The following is a 19,123-nucleotide window of genomic DNA, read 5'->3' on the forward strand; positions in this document are numbered from 1 at the left end:
TTTTAAGTGTTTATTTATTTTTGAGAGACACAGAGTGCGAGCAGGGGAGGGACAGAAAGAGAGAGGGAGACACAGAACCCGAAGCAGGTACCAGGCTCCGAGCTGTCAGCACGGAGCCCGACGTGGGGCTCAAAACTCACAAATCGTGAGATCATGACCTGAGTCGAAACCAAGAGTTGGATGCTTAACTGACTGAACCACCCAGGTGCCCCAAATTTAAGAAATTTAAAAGAAAAAAAATTTTTTTAAGTAAATCCTACCCCCAACCTGGGGCTTAAACTCATGACCCTGAGATCAAGAATCTCATGCCCTACTAACTGAGCCAGCCAGGCGCCCCTAAATTTAAAGAAATTTTTTAGGGGCACCTGGGTGGCTCAATTGGCTAAGCATCCAACTTCAGCTCGGGTCATGATCTCACAGCTCATGGGTTCGAGCCCCGCGTCAGGCTCTGTGCTGACAGCTCAGAGCCTGGAGCCTGCTTCGCATTCTGTGTCTCCTTCTCTCTCTGCCCCTCCACCGCTCACACTCTGTCTCTCTCTCAAAAATAAATAAAAGTTTTTTTTTTTAATTTGTTTTAAATTTAAAAAAAAGAAATTTTTAATTCCATGTCTCTTGGGATGTAAACACCTCCCTGTATTAGTTAGCATTCTAAGATTGTAAGTGACAGAAACAGACATGTTGGCTTAAGCAAAAAGGAGGTATTTGTCATATAAAAAGGATGTCCCAGTCGGTGGAGGGTGCAACTCTTGACCTCAGGGTTGTGAGTTCAAGCCTCAGGTTGGGTGCAGAGATTACTTAAAAATAAAATCTGAAAAGAAAAGACAAGAAAAGAAAAGGAAAGAAAATGAAAGGAAATAAAAGAAAAAAAGATGTCCCAAGGGCAAAACGCACTAGCCCAGAAGAGGCCTGGGACTGGGAGAGACAATGCCCTCAGGGTTGGAAGCAACATCTCCTCTAGCTTCGTGTCTGGTCCACGTGGTGGGAATGGCTACCCCACCTAGACTTATTCTTGCAGGAATAGCCACCTGCAGAACCAGTTTGTAGTACTTCACCCCATTTTCAAATTCCCAGGATGGGGGGCATCTGGGTGGCTCTGTCGGTTGAGTGTCCAACTCTCGATTTCAGCTCAGGTCATGATTTCACAGCTCGTGAGTTCGAGCCCTGCATCAGGCTCAGTGCTGGCAACGTGGAGCCTGCTTGAGATTCTCTCTCTCCCTCTCTCTCTTCCCTTCCCTGCATGTGCTCCCTCTCTCTCTCTCAAACAAACAAATAAGCAAAGAAATAAACATTTAAAAAAATTCTCAGGATAGGAAATCAAGTGGACCTAGTCTGACCAGCGGCCCATCCATGGTCCAATCAACAATGATGAGGCCGATGGGCAACCCAGCACCGCCAGGGGTGCCAGGGCCCCACCCAAGGGAGGGGGTACAGTAGGAGGAGAAAATGGGACCCACGGGTCCCAGTACTGACAAGTATCCAGTAAGTCCATCACCCGGCCTTTGTGCAAAACCACCGCACATGTGGCCTTAGAGCAGTTCTCCTTTGAGATAGATGTCAGGGGAACTAGAGAGGAGTACAGGAAAAAGAGAGGAGGCTATTAAGGCTTCTCTGCCCACCTCCAAAGGAGAAAGAGGTAGGGAGTGCCTAGGATCTAACTCCAGATCGCTACAGCTACAGGGATCGAACCGCTAACCCTGCTCGTTACGTTGTCTACATTTCCTCTCTGGTCATGAAAACACTGGTGCATCATCATTTTGAACAGCTCCACATAAGCCATTTCCTAAAATGCCCTGAATGTGCATGCACTATTTTCACGATTGGAAAAGAAATGGTTTAAAAGAAAGATCAATTGCTTTGTACACTGGGGAAAAGTAAAAGTAGCAAAATTGTGCTTAACAGAGACATGCCCTCTGTACCAAAGAGCTTTTATGGGGATGTGACTTGCTTTGGCTAGGTTAATCCAAAGAGAAAGAAAGGCAACGTGAAGCACCTACTGAAAGCCAGGGTGCGAGGAAAGAACCGTAGAAGACGGCAGTGTTGTTCACCTGGCAACCTGGCCCCCACGGGACGATGAAGTTGGGAGTGTTAACTAGGGGGCCCTGTGGCACATGACTTGGACCGAGCCCATCACGGGACCTTGGATGCGCTGGCTGGTCCGGGAGGTGGGCAAGTGTCCCTCGTGGGGCCCATCAGAGGCCTTCTGAGACTCGTTTAGTCCCCGCTGGGCTGCAGCAACGCACCCCTGAGCTGCTGGCAGCCACCTTGGCAGGGGGCAGGGACCACATGCAGTGGGGGAGGAAAAGGTGAAGTGGACACAGAAGAAAGCCCCGGTCAAGACACGGCAAGAGAGCCCCACGTTGGGTGTAGAGACTACTTAAAAATAAAATCTTGGGGCGCCTGGGTGGCGCAGTCGGTTAAGCGTCCGACTTCAGCCAGGTCACGATCTCGCGGTCCGGGAGTTCGAGCCCCGCGTCGGGCTCTGGGCTGACGACTCGGAGCCTGGAGCCTGTTTCCGATTCTGTGTCTCCCTCTCTCTCTGCCCCTCCCCCGTTCATGCTCTGTCTCTCTCTGTCCCAAAAATAAATAAACGTTGAAAAAAAAAAAAAAAAATCTTTAGGGGTGCCTGGGTGGCTCAGCTGGCTGAGCAGCCAACTCCTGATTTGGGCTCAGGTCACGATCCCGGGGTCATGGGTTTGAGCCCCACACCGGGCTCCGCACTGGGCACGGAGCCTGCTTAGGATTCTCTCACTTCCTCTCCCTCTGCCCCCCGCCCCCCAATAAACAATCAAACAAACAAACATACGTATATAAACGTTTTTAAAACATAAATAAAACAGCATTAAAAAAATAAAATCTTAAAAAACAAAAATAAAAAAGCTATGACAAGAGAAAGACGCTGCGTTACTGTGCCTGGTGCTTCTCCTTCCTCTCCCAGGCACGTGAACCAACAGTTGTTTGTCCTGTTCTTGTTTCAATTAGCTGGCGTTCTCTGTTGCCTGCGATCAAGAGTTCTAACTGACGCGGGTGCGGGAAGAGAGCTTCCTTCTCACAACAGTCCTGAGGGAAAGCTATCAACACCCCCATTGAAAGACAGAAAAACCAAGGCTCTCAGAAGTCAAATAACTCGCTCAAGTTACACAGCTCTGTGCGGAGACCCAGGCCTGTCAGCCTCTTTTTGTCACCTAAGCAGAGCATCGACACCCCGGTGGCTCCCAACACCAGAGGAAACCAGCAGAATGACAAAACAAAAGCAGGAGGTCGGGCGTGGGGCATTAATGGCAACCGCTTCCAAATCCTGTGCGTCTGGGCACAGCTGCGAGAGACGGGACCACAATGGGACTCTGAACCGACCAAGGACAGACACGAAGGTCACTGAAGCTTTGTAAGGGGGGGCGAAAACCAAAGGAACACTTTGGAGATCTCCAAACCTCTGAGGTCTACCATCTGTAGGAAATAGCCAAACCCGTAGGTAACCAAAAGCTAACCAGGGGTCTTGGATTCCGGGAGGAGCATGCTGGAGTGGCTCCTGGGTGAGACAGCGGACAGGGACTGCATCTTGGCCCGGTTGGTGACCTGCACAGACCTCTCAACACTCTCGATTTCTGTTCCCCACAGGTCACAACTTTGCCACAGGAGCTCTTTCCCCAGTGGTGCCTCCCGGGTTGAAAGAGCCAATGCTGAGCACAAATGATACCAAGGAACCGAATGAGAGGCGAGGGAGCCAGAGGGACACCTGCGAAGGTGAGCGTGGCGGGTGACAGTGGGAGGCCGTGGGCACAGAGGCTGCCTCCCAGGTCCAGCCTTCAGCTGGAGCGTGAGTTCAGGCAAGTGCTGGCTGCTCTGACCCTCTAGCTCCTCAGCTCCGAACTGAGAAGCCTGGCCTAGATTGTCCTGAGCGTTATGCCCAACACAGGTTTTCCGTGATCTTCTCTCCCCGCATCTGCCAGCTTGGGAGAGGAAGAGAAGGGGGGATCTGGAGTTGACTTTGTGGTCAGTGAGAGAGGCAAGGCCAGTTTCATCGTGGCTGGGGAGGGAACTCGTTGCTGCCAGTTCAGCCACGGGGACCTCCGGAAGAGTGTCCCAGGGCCCTATCTAGTCTGGAGAGAAGACGGGTACTTGGCCAAAGCTCTCACCATCAGAAACCAGGACGCCAGAACACCACTGTTTCTGGAATAACCAAGGTTATGCACCAGGAAGCAAGTACAGGGCTCTCTATTCCCAGCCCCCGAGGGCCCAGCTGACAGAGAACAAGACCGCAGCAGCTGGGCTAATGCTGAGCTTCTAGCCCGGATGTTGTTCCCAAAGCTGTTCTAACCCCAGGGCGCGCTGACACGTCTAAAGCCCTTACAATAAAACTCAAGCACATAAGACACGAAACCCTTCTCTGTGGGGCCACATCCTTGCCTTGTAAGAAACACACTGGCCTTGAGACTTCCCTCCAGACAGAAATGGCCTTAAATCACCAAAGTTCTCACACGTTTAGAGATCAGACTTTGAATCTATTTGCGTCTTCCAGAACGACATCTGTACACACAAAATTTTGCCTGCAATTTTAGGGATTCAAAGGCCAAAAAAGCCCATACTTGGATTGTTATGGGGAGGAGGGGAGATCCATGACCCCAGAGTAAAATCCTTTAATTGTTTTTTACTATTTTTAATTTTTTTTAAGTTTGTTGTATTTATTTTGAGAGAGAAAGGGAGAGAGGAAGAGAGGGAGGGAGGGAGGGAGAAAGAAAGAAAGAGAGAGAGAGAGAGAGAATGCACATGCATAAGCAGGAAAGGGGCAGAGAGAGAGAGAGAGAGAGAGAGAGAGAGAGAAACTCCCAAGCAGGCTCTGTGCTCAGCACAGAGCCTGAAGTGGGCCTCGAACTCACGATCCGTGAGATCATGACCTGAGCCAAAATCCAGAGTCAGACGCTTAACGAACCGAGCCACCCAGGTGCCCCCATTGTTTTTTTGAGTTTTTTTTTTTACTATTTTTAAATACTTAGTATAACAATTTTTAAGTTTTAATGTATAAAAAAAGTATAAAATTTTTATAAAAGTACCAGAACTTTGCACCCACAAATATCCACCATGAGTATCTTGGTAAACAACCCTCCCGATTTCTCAGCACTTACCATTTCACCCAAACGAGGCTGTTCCACCCACAGTGACTTTCAATGTGCTTACTGAGCATTTGCCCATGCCAGCACTGGGGTTATTAGCTTCTTAAAGATATTTGTAAAAGAACTCTAGGTTAACTATCCACCAGCACTCTGCAGGGGCCGAAGCCACTTGTGCTCCAGGGGACGGTAAATGTGAGTCTCCTCTCAGGGGGCCACTCCCCGCAGGGACTCAGGGCCAGCAGGACACATATCAGCAGGTACCTCACGGAAGCTGAGCTGGCCGTCAAAGTCCTCGTCCACCTCCTTGATCATACTCTTCAGGCCCAGGTGGGTCTGGGGGGCCCCCAGTTTCTCCATCATCAGCTTCAGCTCCATCAGGTCAATGAAGCCGTCCCGTCCAGCGTCATACCTGCGGGGATCAAAGGAAGGCTGCTGACGAGGGACCGCCATGGCCAGCCAGGACAATAAGACACTTGTCACACTCCCAAACACTTCATTCTTCTGGCCTCATTTACTGAAAAACAATTCCGTTAGTTACCTGCGGCTTTGCAGTGCCCACCTGGGTCACCGTATCAGAGGGGACCCCCTTCTAGAAACACCTTCTGGATCTGCACAATACGATTCAAAGGGGATCTTGAACTTCATGGATGTTTTCGTGTCTTTTATCTCCTTATCTAAGCCCTAAGTTTCTTGACGATGAAGAACATGCCTGTTTACCTTCACCTCCCCCAGTTTTGGCCTACGAATGCCGGACAACGAAGGAGTGCAGGAGCGAGCCGTGAGCATCCCCTACATTCTCCCGGAGCCGCTGGCAATTCCAGGAGCCTCCTCTTGGGTCTCTGCCTCCCGCACTTCCACAAACCCCTCCACTCATCCTTCTGGTCTCCTGCCTGTGGGAGCTGGTTCCCACCCTTGCATGCACCTGTGTGGTAGGCTGGCCCCGGCTCTCTGGTTTTAAGCTTTGCCCTCTGGCGTGCTCATCTAGCGTCCAGGTCCGAAAGGTCACGTCCATGCCAGTGACTGCCGAGAGGGGACCTGGCTTTGACCTGTTGGCCGAGCTTTATCACAGAGCCAGCATTTCTGCCGGCTGTCCTTCCAGCCGCCTTTGTCCCCCGCCCCGGTCCCCTGGCTGGGAACCAACCCTGCCTTATCAAGGTGGGAGCATGCTGGCCCCGCCCTCTACTCCTCAGCGCCGGGGTATCTCACAGGAGCCTTCTTCAGCCTTCTGTCCTCTGCTTTCTCCCAACAGGTCTACCCCCGACTTCTTAACACACCTGGGCTGTGACAGGGTTTTCTCACAGACCCCCCCCCCCCCAGCTCTCCTCCCTTCAAGTCCATCCCATTTTCTGCTCCTGAGAGGTCCCTTGTTGCTCAGGTGCGAATGAACATCTTGCTTTAAAAAACAAATCCGGGGGCGCCTGAGCGGCTCACTCGGTTGAGTGTCCAACTCTTGATTTGGCTCAGGTCATGATCTCACGGCTCATGAGTTCGAGCCCTGTGTCGGGCTCTGTGCTGACAGCTCAGAGCCTGGAGCCTGCTTCGGATTCTGTGTCTCCGGCTCTCTCTGCCCTTCCCCCCCCCCAAAAAATAAATGAACATTAAATTTTATTTTTAATTTAAGAAATTAAAAATTAAAAAAAATTCTGTCTCTCTCTCCCTCTGCTTCCCCTCCCTCGCTCACGTGCACCATCTCTCGAAAATAAAAACAATATTGATAATAAATAAAAAGCAAATCCGTTCGCGACGGCCAAAAGGTGGAAACCACCCAGGTGTCCAGTGACAATGAATGGATAAACAAGATGAAGTCGACCCATACGACGGAATACGGTGTGTTTATGATTCACAGCAAAAAGGAATGAAATTCTGACACGTGCGACAACACAGGACCAACCTTGACAACATTACGGCAGGGCCGAAATAAGCCAGACACAAAAGGACAAACGCTATACAGCTGCTCTTGTATGAGGGACCTAGAACAGTCAAGTCACGGAGGCAGAACGGTGGTTGCCAGGGCCTGGGGAGCGAGTTTCGCGGGTTAGCGTTTCAGTTGGGACGAGGAAAAGGTGCGGAGACAGATGGTGGTGGTGGTGGCAACACAAAGGGGGTGTCTGCACTGAGCTGTGTGCTCACATGGTTAAGGGGGGCAGATTTTACGTGCATCCTACCACAGTAAAAACAGATAAACAAAGCAGGCTCCTGCACTGTCCCCCTCCCCACCCTCCCGACAACAAAAGCCCGCCATTGTTGGCACCCACACCACCACCCACCAAGGAATGCAGCCTGTGGGCAACCGGACATCTAGCCCTGAGGGCTGGTGGTATTTTTGAGGCCCACGTGGTGAGGCTGGAGATGAGGCCCAGGACGCATCTGTTCCAGCCACAGCAGCCGACTCATGCCATTCCTCCCGCCCAGAACACGCCCCCCCCCCCCCGCCACCACCCTGCTGTCCTCAGTGGCCTTTCTGTCCCCTCAAGCTCAGGGAACTGCCCCCTTCCCTCTCTGATGGCCAACAGCCCCAGTGTCTGCCCTCTGCTCCTCAGCAGTTACCACCTCCCGCTGCTAGATATTTCCTATGGCGGCAGCTCTGGGCTCCCACAGCCCCAAATCCTGAAAGAGCGGAGCCACAGTCCCTCCAGCCTGTGACGCCCTTCTCCTCTCCAGGCCGACCCCACACGTTGGGGGATGTGGGCCTGGTCCGTGGGGGGCCCCCACGAAGGTCGATGGACCATGTCAGAATGGGCGTGGAAGGAGGAACTGGCAGCATCTGGCCCTGGGAGCAGAGCGCCGCCTTCAGATTACGCATTTAAACTTCCCAGGAGCATTCCCAAAGAGCAGCAAGGTCTGTGCGGGGACATGACAGAGCTGGCCTTTAGCCACCACAGGGAAGAACTTCCTGGCAAAAACAGCCAACCAGAATAAGACCTGGGGTAAGAAGAGCTCTTACAAACAGGCTGGAGGGACAGTGTTACAGGGAGTCCTAGTCAAAATAAACAGGCTTCTTTAGGGTGGAACTTTCCAGAGCCTTCCATATGGTCATCTGAAACCTACCAGAGGGAAACAGAGCACACGGGCTCATTTGATCACACAATCCTCTGCCTTCGGGGACTTTCCACTAGAAGGCGGCACTTGTTGGTCGCCGAGCGCTCCAAAGAGCCCACAACAACGCATCTCACGACAATTTGCTGTTAGAAGGACTGGGTTAAACAACCACAATGCTACCTGTCACGCCGAGATTTTGAATATATGTCAATAAGCAATGCACACGGCGCATGTTCCAACACAAAGTCTGCAGAGAGCAGGAGCCCCGAAGTTCTGAAGGCCGGTGCATCTCGGATGTGAATCACTGGGGGCAAAGGCAAAGATGGTTGGGGTCTCTAAAGGGAGCAGCAAAAGCCTAGGTGTGAGTGAGGGGAGGGCCCAGAATGGGAGAGAAGCTGGGAAGGAGGATGGAGGAGAGAAGAACAGGTCAGGGTGAAGGACCGACCAGGGTTCCCTGCTCACCTAACCTACAGCAAGCACGACCTCCCCCAGGGGACCCCAGTGGGGCTGGTGTCACGGGCTCATGCACAGGGAGGGGGCTGAGATGTCAGCCTTCTGTTTCTCTTCTGGGGTTCTGACCGACACGAGTCGAGAAGGTTTGGAAAAACTGTTTCAAGCCTGAAACATTCTCCAGGCCTAAGAAAAGGGACAAACATGTCAGAAAGGGCGTCAGCAAAGTCTGGAAACAGGCTAAAGGAATTTAAAGAAATCTTCTTTTTTTTTTTTTTTAATGTTTATTTTTGATAGAGGGAGAGTGCAAGTCGAGGGGAGAGGCAGAGAGAGAGAAGGAGACACAGAATCTGAAGCAGGTTCCAGGCTCCAAGCTGTCAGTACAGAGCCCAATGCGGGGCTCAAACCCACAAACTGTGAGATCACGACCTGAGCTGAAGTCAGAGCCTTAACCGACTGAGCCACCCAGGCGCCCCTAAAGAAATCTTTAAAGAGGCAGGCAAAGGTGACCGCTTTGGTGAGTCAGTGCCAGGAAGAAGCCCACCCAGCACTGCAGCGGGCAAACCCCAGCTGGAGCAAAGGGCCAAAGGTGTATCTAGGCAGGCCTGTCTATGTCGCGCGGGGGGCCATCAGCCTGGCACAGCAACAAAGCCAGCGTGTAGATGTGGAAGGGACATCTCTGAAGCCGAGCAGGGCAGGGAAGAGTGGGGTCACGAACCGGCTACCACTTTCACTCCCCGGGACTCAGGGAAGGCTGCTTGCTTGCCTTTGTTCCTGCCTGAAGCACTGGCCGGGGGCCATGTATGTAAGTCCAGGCAGGATTAGAAAGTGACACATTAGTGGCGTCCTCACCCCTCCCCGTGTAGCTGGGAAGTGCGTCCTTCCCTCTTCAAAGTGATCCTCCACGAGGGCTTGTCCACGGTCACTTCCTTCAGGACCTGGGTTTGCGAGACAGGCAGGAAAAACCTCCCAGGGCCCCTTCGTCATCTTTCTGTTTTATCTGTTCCTCTCAAAGCACCCCAGGACCACATGAGCGGCGCACACCATGGGATGCAAAGCGCCCAATAACTAAACCTGGCCTGCTTTGCAGCTCACCACACATTGTCTCATAAACTAATCCTTTTCATCTTTACAACAGCCCTGTGAAGAATTAATAATAGCCGCCTGTGTTTATGGTTTATTGAGAGCTTACTAAGTGCTAGGCACTGTGCAAAATCACCTCGTTTAATCCAACAGTGCTGTGAAGTGGTAATTAGTCACCCCACTGGATAGATGGTGATAGAAGTATGCAGTGAAGCCACTTCCTGGGGATGAGAACTAACCTGGAACTTCCAAGCAGGTCCTTGGCTTTACATGGAGCAGAGAAGGCAGGGATGATCATTAACTGAGTTTATACTATGTGCCCCACGACCCCGTGAGAGCTCAGGGGCCAGAGAGGTCACTCAATGTCCCAACAAAGAGACCGCTATTGTAACTGTAAGATGCATACCGTCTGCAATTGATGCCCGAAGGCTTTGGCAGAAATGATCGGAGCCATGGTGCAGAGTCCCAAATAGGCAAAGTCATTAATTTTTGACCAAGAGAATTTCAGTGTTGCCATCTTGCAAACATCTGGAGAAACAGTCTCGGCAGCCGAGCCCTTTGAATAAATTTCATCTGATTTGACCCACCCTTCTGTGAGGGGTGTAGGACTGATGAAGAAACTGGGACCCATGGAGGTCAACCAGCCCCAGGTCACTAGATCTGCTGAAGTTAAGCCGGTGGACCCCTAGCCTGATGCCCAAGCTCTCACCCCAAACCCTGGGCAGGGCCACCCAGTCACCGGGGATAATTTGGGGGGAAATAAAACTTGATATTCAGGCAGTCCTAACAGAATGCCAAGGTTGCCCTCCAGTGACAGTTAGCAAAGTCAGAGAGACTAGTCAAAGCTACGATAGAGAGAAGATTCCTGGGGAAGTAAGGTATTTAAAAAAAAAAAAAAAAAAAAAAGGCCTTTATCTTCAGAAGGTTCTAGGACTACATTATCACATCTCCACGTGGGGGTGGCTGCAGGAAGCTGAGGTGACAAGGAAGCAGAGGTCCTCAAGGCTGGGCCAGGAGGCAAAACCGTCATCTACTCTGCTCAGAGCCCCTGGGGAGGGGCTAGTATGGAAGCAGCTAGTGTGGAAGCACCTTTAGACAAGGCCTTCTGCAAACTGGCTATCTCACACCAACGTTCAGACCTGTGGGAAAGTGCATGCAGTTGGATTTGTTTTCTGCGTTCTGGAAACCTCCTTTGCCTCCCCCCCCCCCCGAAAATGCTATCACCTTCCTTTTGATTTGGAATCCAGCCCCGCGGTAAGGGAACAGCACCTACCCAGGTCAGGCCCACCTGCACAAAACAGCTGGCAGGGCCACCCACTAAGACACCCCCACGCCCCCAACCCCTGCCACTAGGGACAGAAGGCCTTTCCCAGGCTGGGGGTGTGGGACCGAGCTTCAGGGGAAAGCATGGAGCTCTAGCCCCAGGCCCATCTGGGGCTTTCTTTCTCCCTGCAAGCCCAGCCTAAACCTGCATTCCCCTCCCCCTATTTCAAACCATGGAAATATTCCCTCTCTTCTCCACAGTTTCTGTCTTACAAATGCTTGGCAGGCTTGTTGGGAGTCCCCTGAAGCCCTCAGCTCCTCCCCTACCAACATCTTAGCTCCTTGTACCAGTTTCTTTTCAAGAATTTAAATTTTGGGGCGCCTGGGTGGCGCAGTCGGTTAAGCGTCCGACTTCAGCCAGGTCACGATCTCACAGTCCGTGAGTTTGAGCCCCACGTCAGGCTCTGGGCTGATGGCTCGGAGTCTGGAGCCTGTTTCCGATTCTGTGTCTCCCTCTCTCTCTGCCCCTCCCCCGTTCATGCTCTGTCTCTCTCTGTCCCAAAAATAAATAAAAAACGTTGAAAAAAAAAATTTTAAAAAAAGAATTTAAATTTTAACCCCTATTTTTCTTATTGGAGGCAACCCAGGATATCAAAGAAAAACCACCCATCAACTCAAGACCCCGATGCTTGTTCGCTTCCTGGGATTTCCTTCTAGCCCCCCCACCCCCACCCCCACTCTGAGTTGCTGAACTTTTCCCATGGTTTTTGCTTTAAAAGGCCCTCAGTCCCGGTCATCTTTATACTCTCCGGGATCTGCCCGGGAGAGACTCTGGTCCCATCAGCACTGGAGACAGCCCTGGAGACACAGGCCGGCCTTGACACCCAGTGCTGCCACTGGCTTGGGAGACACTCAGGCTGGTGAGCCCTCTGCAGACTGAGTACAAGGAGAAGAGCTGTTTGTGCCCTGCAGGGAGATAACAGGCCTGCACTCAGCCCCTGGCACCCAGTAAGCAGCCAAGGAGAGGGAGCTATTTTTAAAAGTAGTACCTGTCTGCAGCCATGAAGAGGAAGACAGCTTCCAGGGCGCCTGCTCTGAAGAGCTGCCCACTCTCAAACGGACCTCGAACAGCTGTCGCCATCTTTAGCATTCTGGGGGAAACCCGAATCCACAGCCTGCCGAGGTCCCTTATTCAGACTCTCCGTGAAGCCCGTGCTCAGTGGCAGCCCAGCCCAGCCTGTGTGAGAGGGTCAGGTCTCTTGCCAGGGGTCACTCAGAAAGGCTCTTTACTGACTGGGGCCGGCACTACATGCTGGGGTGGGGTGGGGTGGGGCGGGGTGTGGCAGGCTGGGATCCCTCACCGGCATGCCCACAGCCGTGGGCCGATGACCTGGGAAAGCCCCTGGCCTGGCCAAAAGGGTCCCGGTAACCCCTAACTTCAACCCCACCAAAGTCCACTAGGGACGGGACGAGGGGACAGCGGCAAGGGTGCAGGGTTAGGTGTCCAGTGTCCATCCAGTGCTCAGCCCCTCCTGGTTCCGTGAATCACTTGCTCTCTCAGCTTCCACCGTGCAGAGCCCCTGGGTTTTCTTGGTTTTCACCTCGCCAGAATAACCCTGCCATTAGGAAGAAAGAAGCCAGGCGGCCTTTGTCTGTCTGAGGCTCAGCCATGAGAAACTCCCCCAGGGACCCTGGCGGGGGAGGGGGTGGTTCTCGGGAGGATGGCAGTGCCCCAGAAAATGTCTTGGTGTGGGAGGGTGGCATCCGCTCCAGCACCCTGGGGCTCCCCTGCTTTTCTTTATAGCGAAAGGCCTTGTATGGAAATCAGGCACTGCCTTTTCAAACAGGCAGGCACCGGCTGCTCCGAGTGTGGTCCCTAGATCAGTGCCATCGTGGTCACCCAGGATTGTTAGAAACGCAGAATCTCAGGCCCTGCCCCAGACCTGCTGAATCAGAACCTCCATTTTCACAACACCTGTGGTGCCCAGGCACTTCCAAGTCAGAGAAGGGCACTGTGCCAGACTGTCCCCAAAGCCAATGGCCTTTCCAGGGATGCTCCTGGCTCTCCGTGGATGTCCCTAACGGTGCCTATCCAGATGAGTCTCAGGACGCCCCAAGGTCACAGGACAGTTGTTTCTCCTCCATAGCCCGGATGCCCAGGTCTCTGAGTTTCTGGTTTCCTATCTTTAGAGGGTCCTCCCTAGCTGTCAAATCATCTGCTCCTCCCTCTCTCCCTGGACAGAAACTTCCTTCCTCCATTCTTCCCTCCCTCCTTCCTTCCCTCCAATTTGCCTCAGGCTGGGAGCAGGCCCGGAAACCAGATCTCCAAGTGTGTTACACAACTGCGTGCAAAGTAAGAGGAAGCAGACTCTGAAGGGGGGGGGGGGATGTACAACAGTGACACAGGGACTGAGGAGTTAAGTTAAAGCTCGAGCCCAGAGTCTTTGATTTCCAATCAGTTCCTGGCTCGCCCTGATTCCATTCATCTGCTCACTCACCACCTGGCTCCCGTCTACCTGGGGCCTCTCCAGAGCTGAAGCAAAGCACAAAGACCAGTCCCGGCGGGCAGGCAGATGTACAAAGAGGCTGTTGAGCGGCGATAAGACCGGAACTTGGGCAGAGCTGGAGGGGAGGGAGGCGGCTGGCTGGGACTGCGGAGCAGGAACGACAGGGGAGCACAAGTGCAGAGGCCAGGGAGGGAGCCACTGTCACCAGTCCAGTCCAGAGGTGCGGGGATGTCCCAGAGGGAGGGAGTGGAGTCTGCTCCCACAAGGCATTCTGGGAGATTTGTGTGCTCCCGAGGGCAATGAGGGTGGGGAGGCTACCTGGGTTCTTCTCCCCAGGAATGTCAAATTGAGCAAGGTCAGTCCTTTGCTGGGAAGGTGCGGCATGGGGTGCCTCCCCAACACTTCCTATAAAAGCCACGAGGGGCCAGGAAACAAGGCCAGAGGTGCCCCCCCTGGAAACCTGACTCTCCAGGACGTTCCCAGGAGCCTTGTGGATCTGAGGGGATGGCTTCCCCCAAACAACCCGAGGCTTCCACACCAACTCGGTCAGGACTGCGGCAGCCCTAGCAGTGCCCCCACTGCTCCTCAGCCCTCAAACCCAGGAGTCAGAGAGACAAAGAGCAGGGGAAGGCCCCGAAGAAGGGGAGGCCAGGGGCCCCAGGCCCAACTCAAGTGGCCTGTGGGAGGGACTCGGCCGTCCCTCCAAACAGGAAGGAAAAGCACCCGGGGCCGCAGCCTCTGGGCCCTCGGTCTCCATCTCCGTCCCACTACTTCACTGCCAGCCAGTCCTTTTCCCGCATCCCCCGCTCTGGGCCGGCACCACCTCAAACCCAGCAGTTCGGCTGGGGGCCACGGGACCTGCAGATCCGTAGTGGAAAAAACATGGGGCTGGAACCAGAGGGACCTAATTAAGGCTCTGACTGCATGCCGAGCGGTCACACGATATGGGGGACAACCTGAGAAGGTGGACATTTACCTGTTCCCACATCTCACTTACAGGCCTGTGCCTGCATGGCGTGTGGTCAGTGGCACCGCTAGAGGGAACCGCATGGCCCGCACGATGGCCCCCCTTTCCTCTGACAGCCTGTGAGCTGCGAAGCTCCCCAAAGGCAGTCACCGGGGCCACAGTGCAGCTCCAGAGGCAGAGCTCAGCCCCTCCACAGGGGTCAAGTCACCCTACCCTGGCCCTGGGGTGGGCATGGGGACTGGGGAAGAAGTTAGCCTCACTCAAGCATAAAGACCTGTGCCTGCGTTCCCAGGACAAACCCTATGGAGGGAGGGGAACGTCACAAGAATCAACAATACTAAGTGCGATCCATTAGAAATTGGAGAGTATGGAGAGTCGGGGTGAGGGGACGGGCAACAGCCCAGTAAGAGCAGGGCCAGGCCGGTGCAACTGGTAACAGCAGAATGCGACACCCGGCAGGGACCGGTCTCACAGGTTATCATGAGGAGCCTGGACCCTATCCCATGGGCAATGGGGAGCTATGGAATGTTGTATGTTGTCCCCAACCCACAGAGGATTCTGAAGAGGGATGCGAGGTGATGAGACCCGGGCTCTGGCAAGAAGTCACAACATGTAAAATGGATAAGGGGAGGCCAGCTGCCCCAGGCAACCTGCAGGGGCGATTCCAAGGACGGCTGAGATCTGGAGCCTGAGAAGATGGGGGCAATAATGACATTAATGAGGGAGGCTAGGGGCGCCTGGGTGGCTCAGTCGGTTAGGCATCCGACTTCGGCTCAGGTCATGATTTCACGGTTCATGGGTTCAAGCCCCATGTCTGGCCCCACGCTGACAGCTCACGGCCTGGAGCCTGCTTCGGATTCTGTGTCTCCCTCTCTCTCTGCCCCTCCCCGACTTGTGCTCTGTCTCTCAAAGATAAATAAATGTTAAAAAAAATTTTTTTAATAAAAAAAAAAAAGAGAGAGGCTAGTGGCACAAGGAACAAGAGTACAGGCCTCCTGGGTTCAAATTCCAGTTCTACCTCTTACGTGATGGGTGACCCTGGGCAAGCTACCTAGCTTCTCTCTGTCCCAGGGTCCCCATCTGTGAAACGGGGTGACAACAGAACCCACCTAATGGTGTTTGAGATGCAAATGCTAACAGCAGTGCCTGCACACAGTAGGTACTCTACAAGTGGTGACTGCTAGGTGTTTTGGCGGAGCGGGGGGAGCCCAGGGCTCAGTAAAGCTGACCATTGTAGGGTGGGGTGGGCAAAGCATGAGGAGGCATTTAGGGAGGGGACAGAGACCCTATCACTGAGGCCAAGCAGGGCAGCGCTGGATCTGGGGACAGCACTTCTCCAAGGCCAAGACACAAGACAGAGTTCGCCAGGTCCCCATGGACACAGAGCTAGGGCGGTCAGCAGCCAGACCTTGTCAGTAGAGGGTTGATGCCAGGACTGCCGTCCCAGGCACGATCAGTGTTCCCTGAGCAGTGCCAGGTGGCCTGGGGGTCCCCCTCGGAGGTGTCTAACCCCAGAGCTGGCGTCAGCTGCAGCCTCAATCCGTCCTCTGTTCCCACCAGGAAGGGGCAGAGGGGCCAGCCCTGGGGACGCAGTTTGAATGTCTTAGACAATGTCCTCCTACTTCCTTCCAATCTGATCCAAGCCTGCAGAAGGTTAAGCCTTTGTCCACCCAGAGGCAGCCACACTATTCACACCATTCACTTCAGAATCAGACCCCGGTGTGGCTGGGAACAGTCCACTGCTCCCCGCCCGTCCCCCTACACTAAGGCTCCGCCTGGCCTGGAACCAGGAACCGGCACAGGGAGGCTGCTGCCGGCACTGGCTCACCTCCAAAACCAAAGACTTTATTTTCATCCCACAACACAGGGGGGCAGTTAGGCTAAGACTGAGAGAAAATAAAATCAGGCCTGGATACCCTTCCACCCATCCCTCCTACAAGAGAGGGGCCCCTCTCAACACAGTACTAGAAGACGCTAAGTGAGATGTGGACACAGGACACATCAACGCATGTGACTGCCAGCCAAGATGGCGGCTGGTCCCATGCACTCGCTGCGTATCCACCTGTAGACCCTTCTAAATATACACAATGGAATACTACGTGGCAATGAGAAAAAATGAAATATGGCCTTTTGTAGCAACGTGGATGGAACTGGAGAGTGTAATGCTAAGTGAAATAAGCCATACAGAGAAAGACAGATACCATATGGTTTCACTCTTATGTGGATCCTGAGAAACTTAACAGGAACCCATGGGGGAGGGGAAGGAAAAAAAAAAAAAGAGGTTAGAGTGGGAGAGAGCCAAAGCATAAGAGACTGTTAAAAACTGAGAACAAACTGAGGGTTGATGGGGGGTGGGAGGGAGGGGCGGGTGGGTGATGGGTATTGAGGAGGGCACCTTTTGGGATGAGCACTGGGTGTTGTATGGAAACCAATTTGTCAATAAACTTCATATATAAAAAAAATAATAATAAAATAAAAATAAAAATTAAAAAAAAAAAATAAATAAAATAAAAGGAGAGGAAATCAGAGAAACAAGAGTCATGATGATAAAGAGGACAAAGGAGGTCTGAGGAGGGGGAGCTTGAGAAAAGGAAGGCATCAGCAAACAATCGTCAAAGACAAAAAGCAGAGGAGGAGTGTAATTGGTGAAATCTGCCCAAGGAAGCCAGTTGGGCCCTCCAATCCTAGCGTTGAGATGGATGGTGTTCGGCCAAACTCTTTGTTAAAATGGAAGGATTACTTGAGGCAAAGTAGGAGCTTTACGGAAAGTTGGCTTAGAGAGGGCAGTTGACACAGACACATCCCCACCCCCAAATACGCAACACTCTTAGCTGCCAGGGATCTACAGCCACAGGCAAAGAGAAAATCAAAGGGGGGGGGGGGCGGGGCGCCTGGATGGCTCAGTCGGTTAAGGGTCCGACTTCAGCTCAGGTCATGATCTCACAGTTCTTGAGTCAAGCCCCGTGTTGGGCTCTGTGCTGACAGCTAAGAGCCTGGAGCCTGCTTTGGATTCTGTGTGTCCCTCTCTCTCTGCCCCTCCTCTGCTCATGCTCTGTCTCTCTCTCTCAAAAATAAACATTAAAAAAATTAAAAAAGAAAGAAAGAAAGAAAGAAAGAAAGAAAGAAAGAAAGAAAGAAAGAAAGAAAGAAAGAAAGAAAGAAAGAAATCAACGGGACTCTTGATTAAAATGGTGGCAGTGAGTGTCCCAGAGGAAAGACTTCCACATTAGGCATCTAAGAGCTCCCAGTCATGGGCTGCTCCCTGCCTGGTCTTCAGAATCCAAGCCCCTCCTATATATACAAAAACAGAGATGGACACAAGAGAGCCATGGTCCACTGGTCAGGAAAAGACCCAAAAGGAACACTGTTGGGCTCCACCCCTCCTTTTCTCCCTTACAAACCTCCATTTGGCCAGGTTCCTGCCCCTCAGGGAAGGGCAGTCACTGGCCCGGGTGGGCCCTTGACCCAATGCTGGCCAAAGGGATGCCAGAGGCTGGCTTAGGGGATCCATCTGGGAAAGACTTCTCATTTTTTTTTAAATGTTTTATTTATTTTTTGAGACAGCATAAGCGGGGAAGGGCAGAGAGAGAGAGAGAGAGAGAGAGAGAGGGACAGAGGATCTGAAGTGGGCTCTACACTGACAGCAGCAAGGCTGATGTGGGGCTCGAACTCTAGAACTGCAAGATCATGACCTGAGCTGAATTCAGATGCTCAACCGATGGGGCCACCCATGCGCCCCAAGATTTCCTCATTGTTTAGAAGAACTCTAGCTCTTTCCTGCCTCTGATTTTGTCACAGCTGTATGTGACTTGGGGAACTCACCATCTTGCTACCCGCCCCCAGATGAAGGCAACACAAAGACTGGAGGGGTGGGGAGGACCGAACTCGGGTCTCCGACAGCAACCGCCAACCGTGCCCAAGGGCCACCCGGATGCTCTGGACACCCTGTTATACGAGATGATTCTTCACTGTTGGGTTCAGGGCAAGGTTTTCCATGACTTGAGCCAAGGGCCTCCCAACTGATACAAGGCAGAACGGTATATACAGTCTCAACACTCACGTTCAGCAACTGGTACCTAATCTGATGGCAGCCATCCCTTGGAAGAGAAGATCCTGCGGCTTCCACTCTCCACAAGTCGTAAATAGCTCTACTATTTTACAAGAGATATTGAACAGGGACATCATAATTTTACAACAAAAATGATTAAGTTTTCTTTTAGCTGTGAGATTCTAATCTGTTCCCTCCAAACCAGGGGATCTCAGCTGTGGAGAGATGGGCCTTAAACCCCGCGAGAAGGTGGATGCCCTTAGCAAATGGGTGCCCACAACTCGATATGTGATTTCAGAGGTTCCGAAGACCTGAGGCAAAGAGCTCCGGGGGCATGTGAGGGGCTCAGTCGGTTGAGCCCCAGACTCTTGATTTCGGCTCAGGTCATGATCCCAGCCAAGGTTGTGGGCTAGAGCCCTGCATAGGGGGCTAGGCTGAGTGTGGAGCCTGCTTGAAATTCTCTCTCTCCCCCTCTGCCCCCCTCCCCAGCTTGTACTCTCTGGATAAGATAAGATAAGATAAGATAAGATAAGATAAGATAAGATAAGATAAGATAAGATAGGCTAGGCTAGGCTAAAACAAGCTCCAGCTATCACCATAGGGCTCAAAGGAAACTTGAAGGTCAATACTCCATCCCCCAGCCTCCCTAAGCCCCGCC

At 52.7% G+C, this 19,123-nt stretch overlaps 1 protein-coding gene across 1 annotated transcript in view; it reads right to left on the bottom strand.

Annotated features, from left to right (window-relative positions):
• EFHD1 (EF-hand domain family member D1) overlaps positions 1-19,123 on the bottom strand; it is a 42,128-nt gene that overhangs the window by 13,602 nt on the left and 9,403 nt on the right. The window contains exon 2 of the mRNA XM_047084879.1: positions 5,370-5,517. Coding sequence (XP_046940835.1) covers positions 5,370-5,517 — 148 coding nt within the window. The remainder of the gene's footprint in view (positions 1-5,369; positions 5,518-19,123) is intronic.

Source organism: Lynx rufus, unplaced genomic scaffold (genome assembly GCF_022079265.1).
Source record: "Lynx rufus isolate CCGP_SWC_20201006 ecotype Redwood Valley unplaced genomic scaffold, mLynRuf1.p SCAF_2, whole genome shotgun sequence".
NCBI lineage: Eukaryota > Metazoa > Chordata > Mammalia > Carnivora > Felidae > Lynx > Lynx rufus.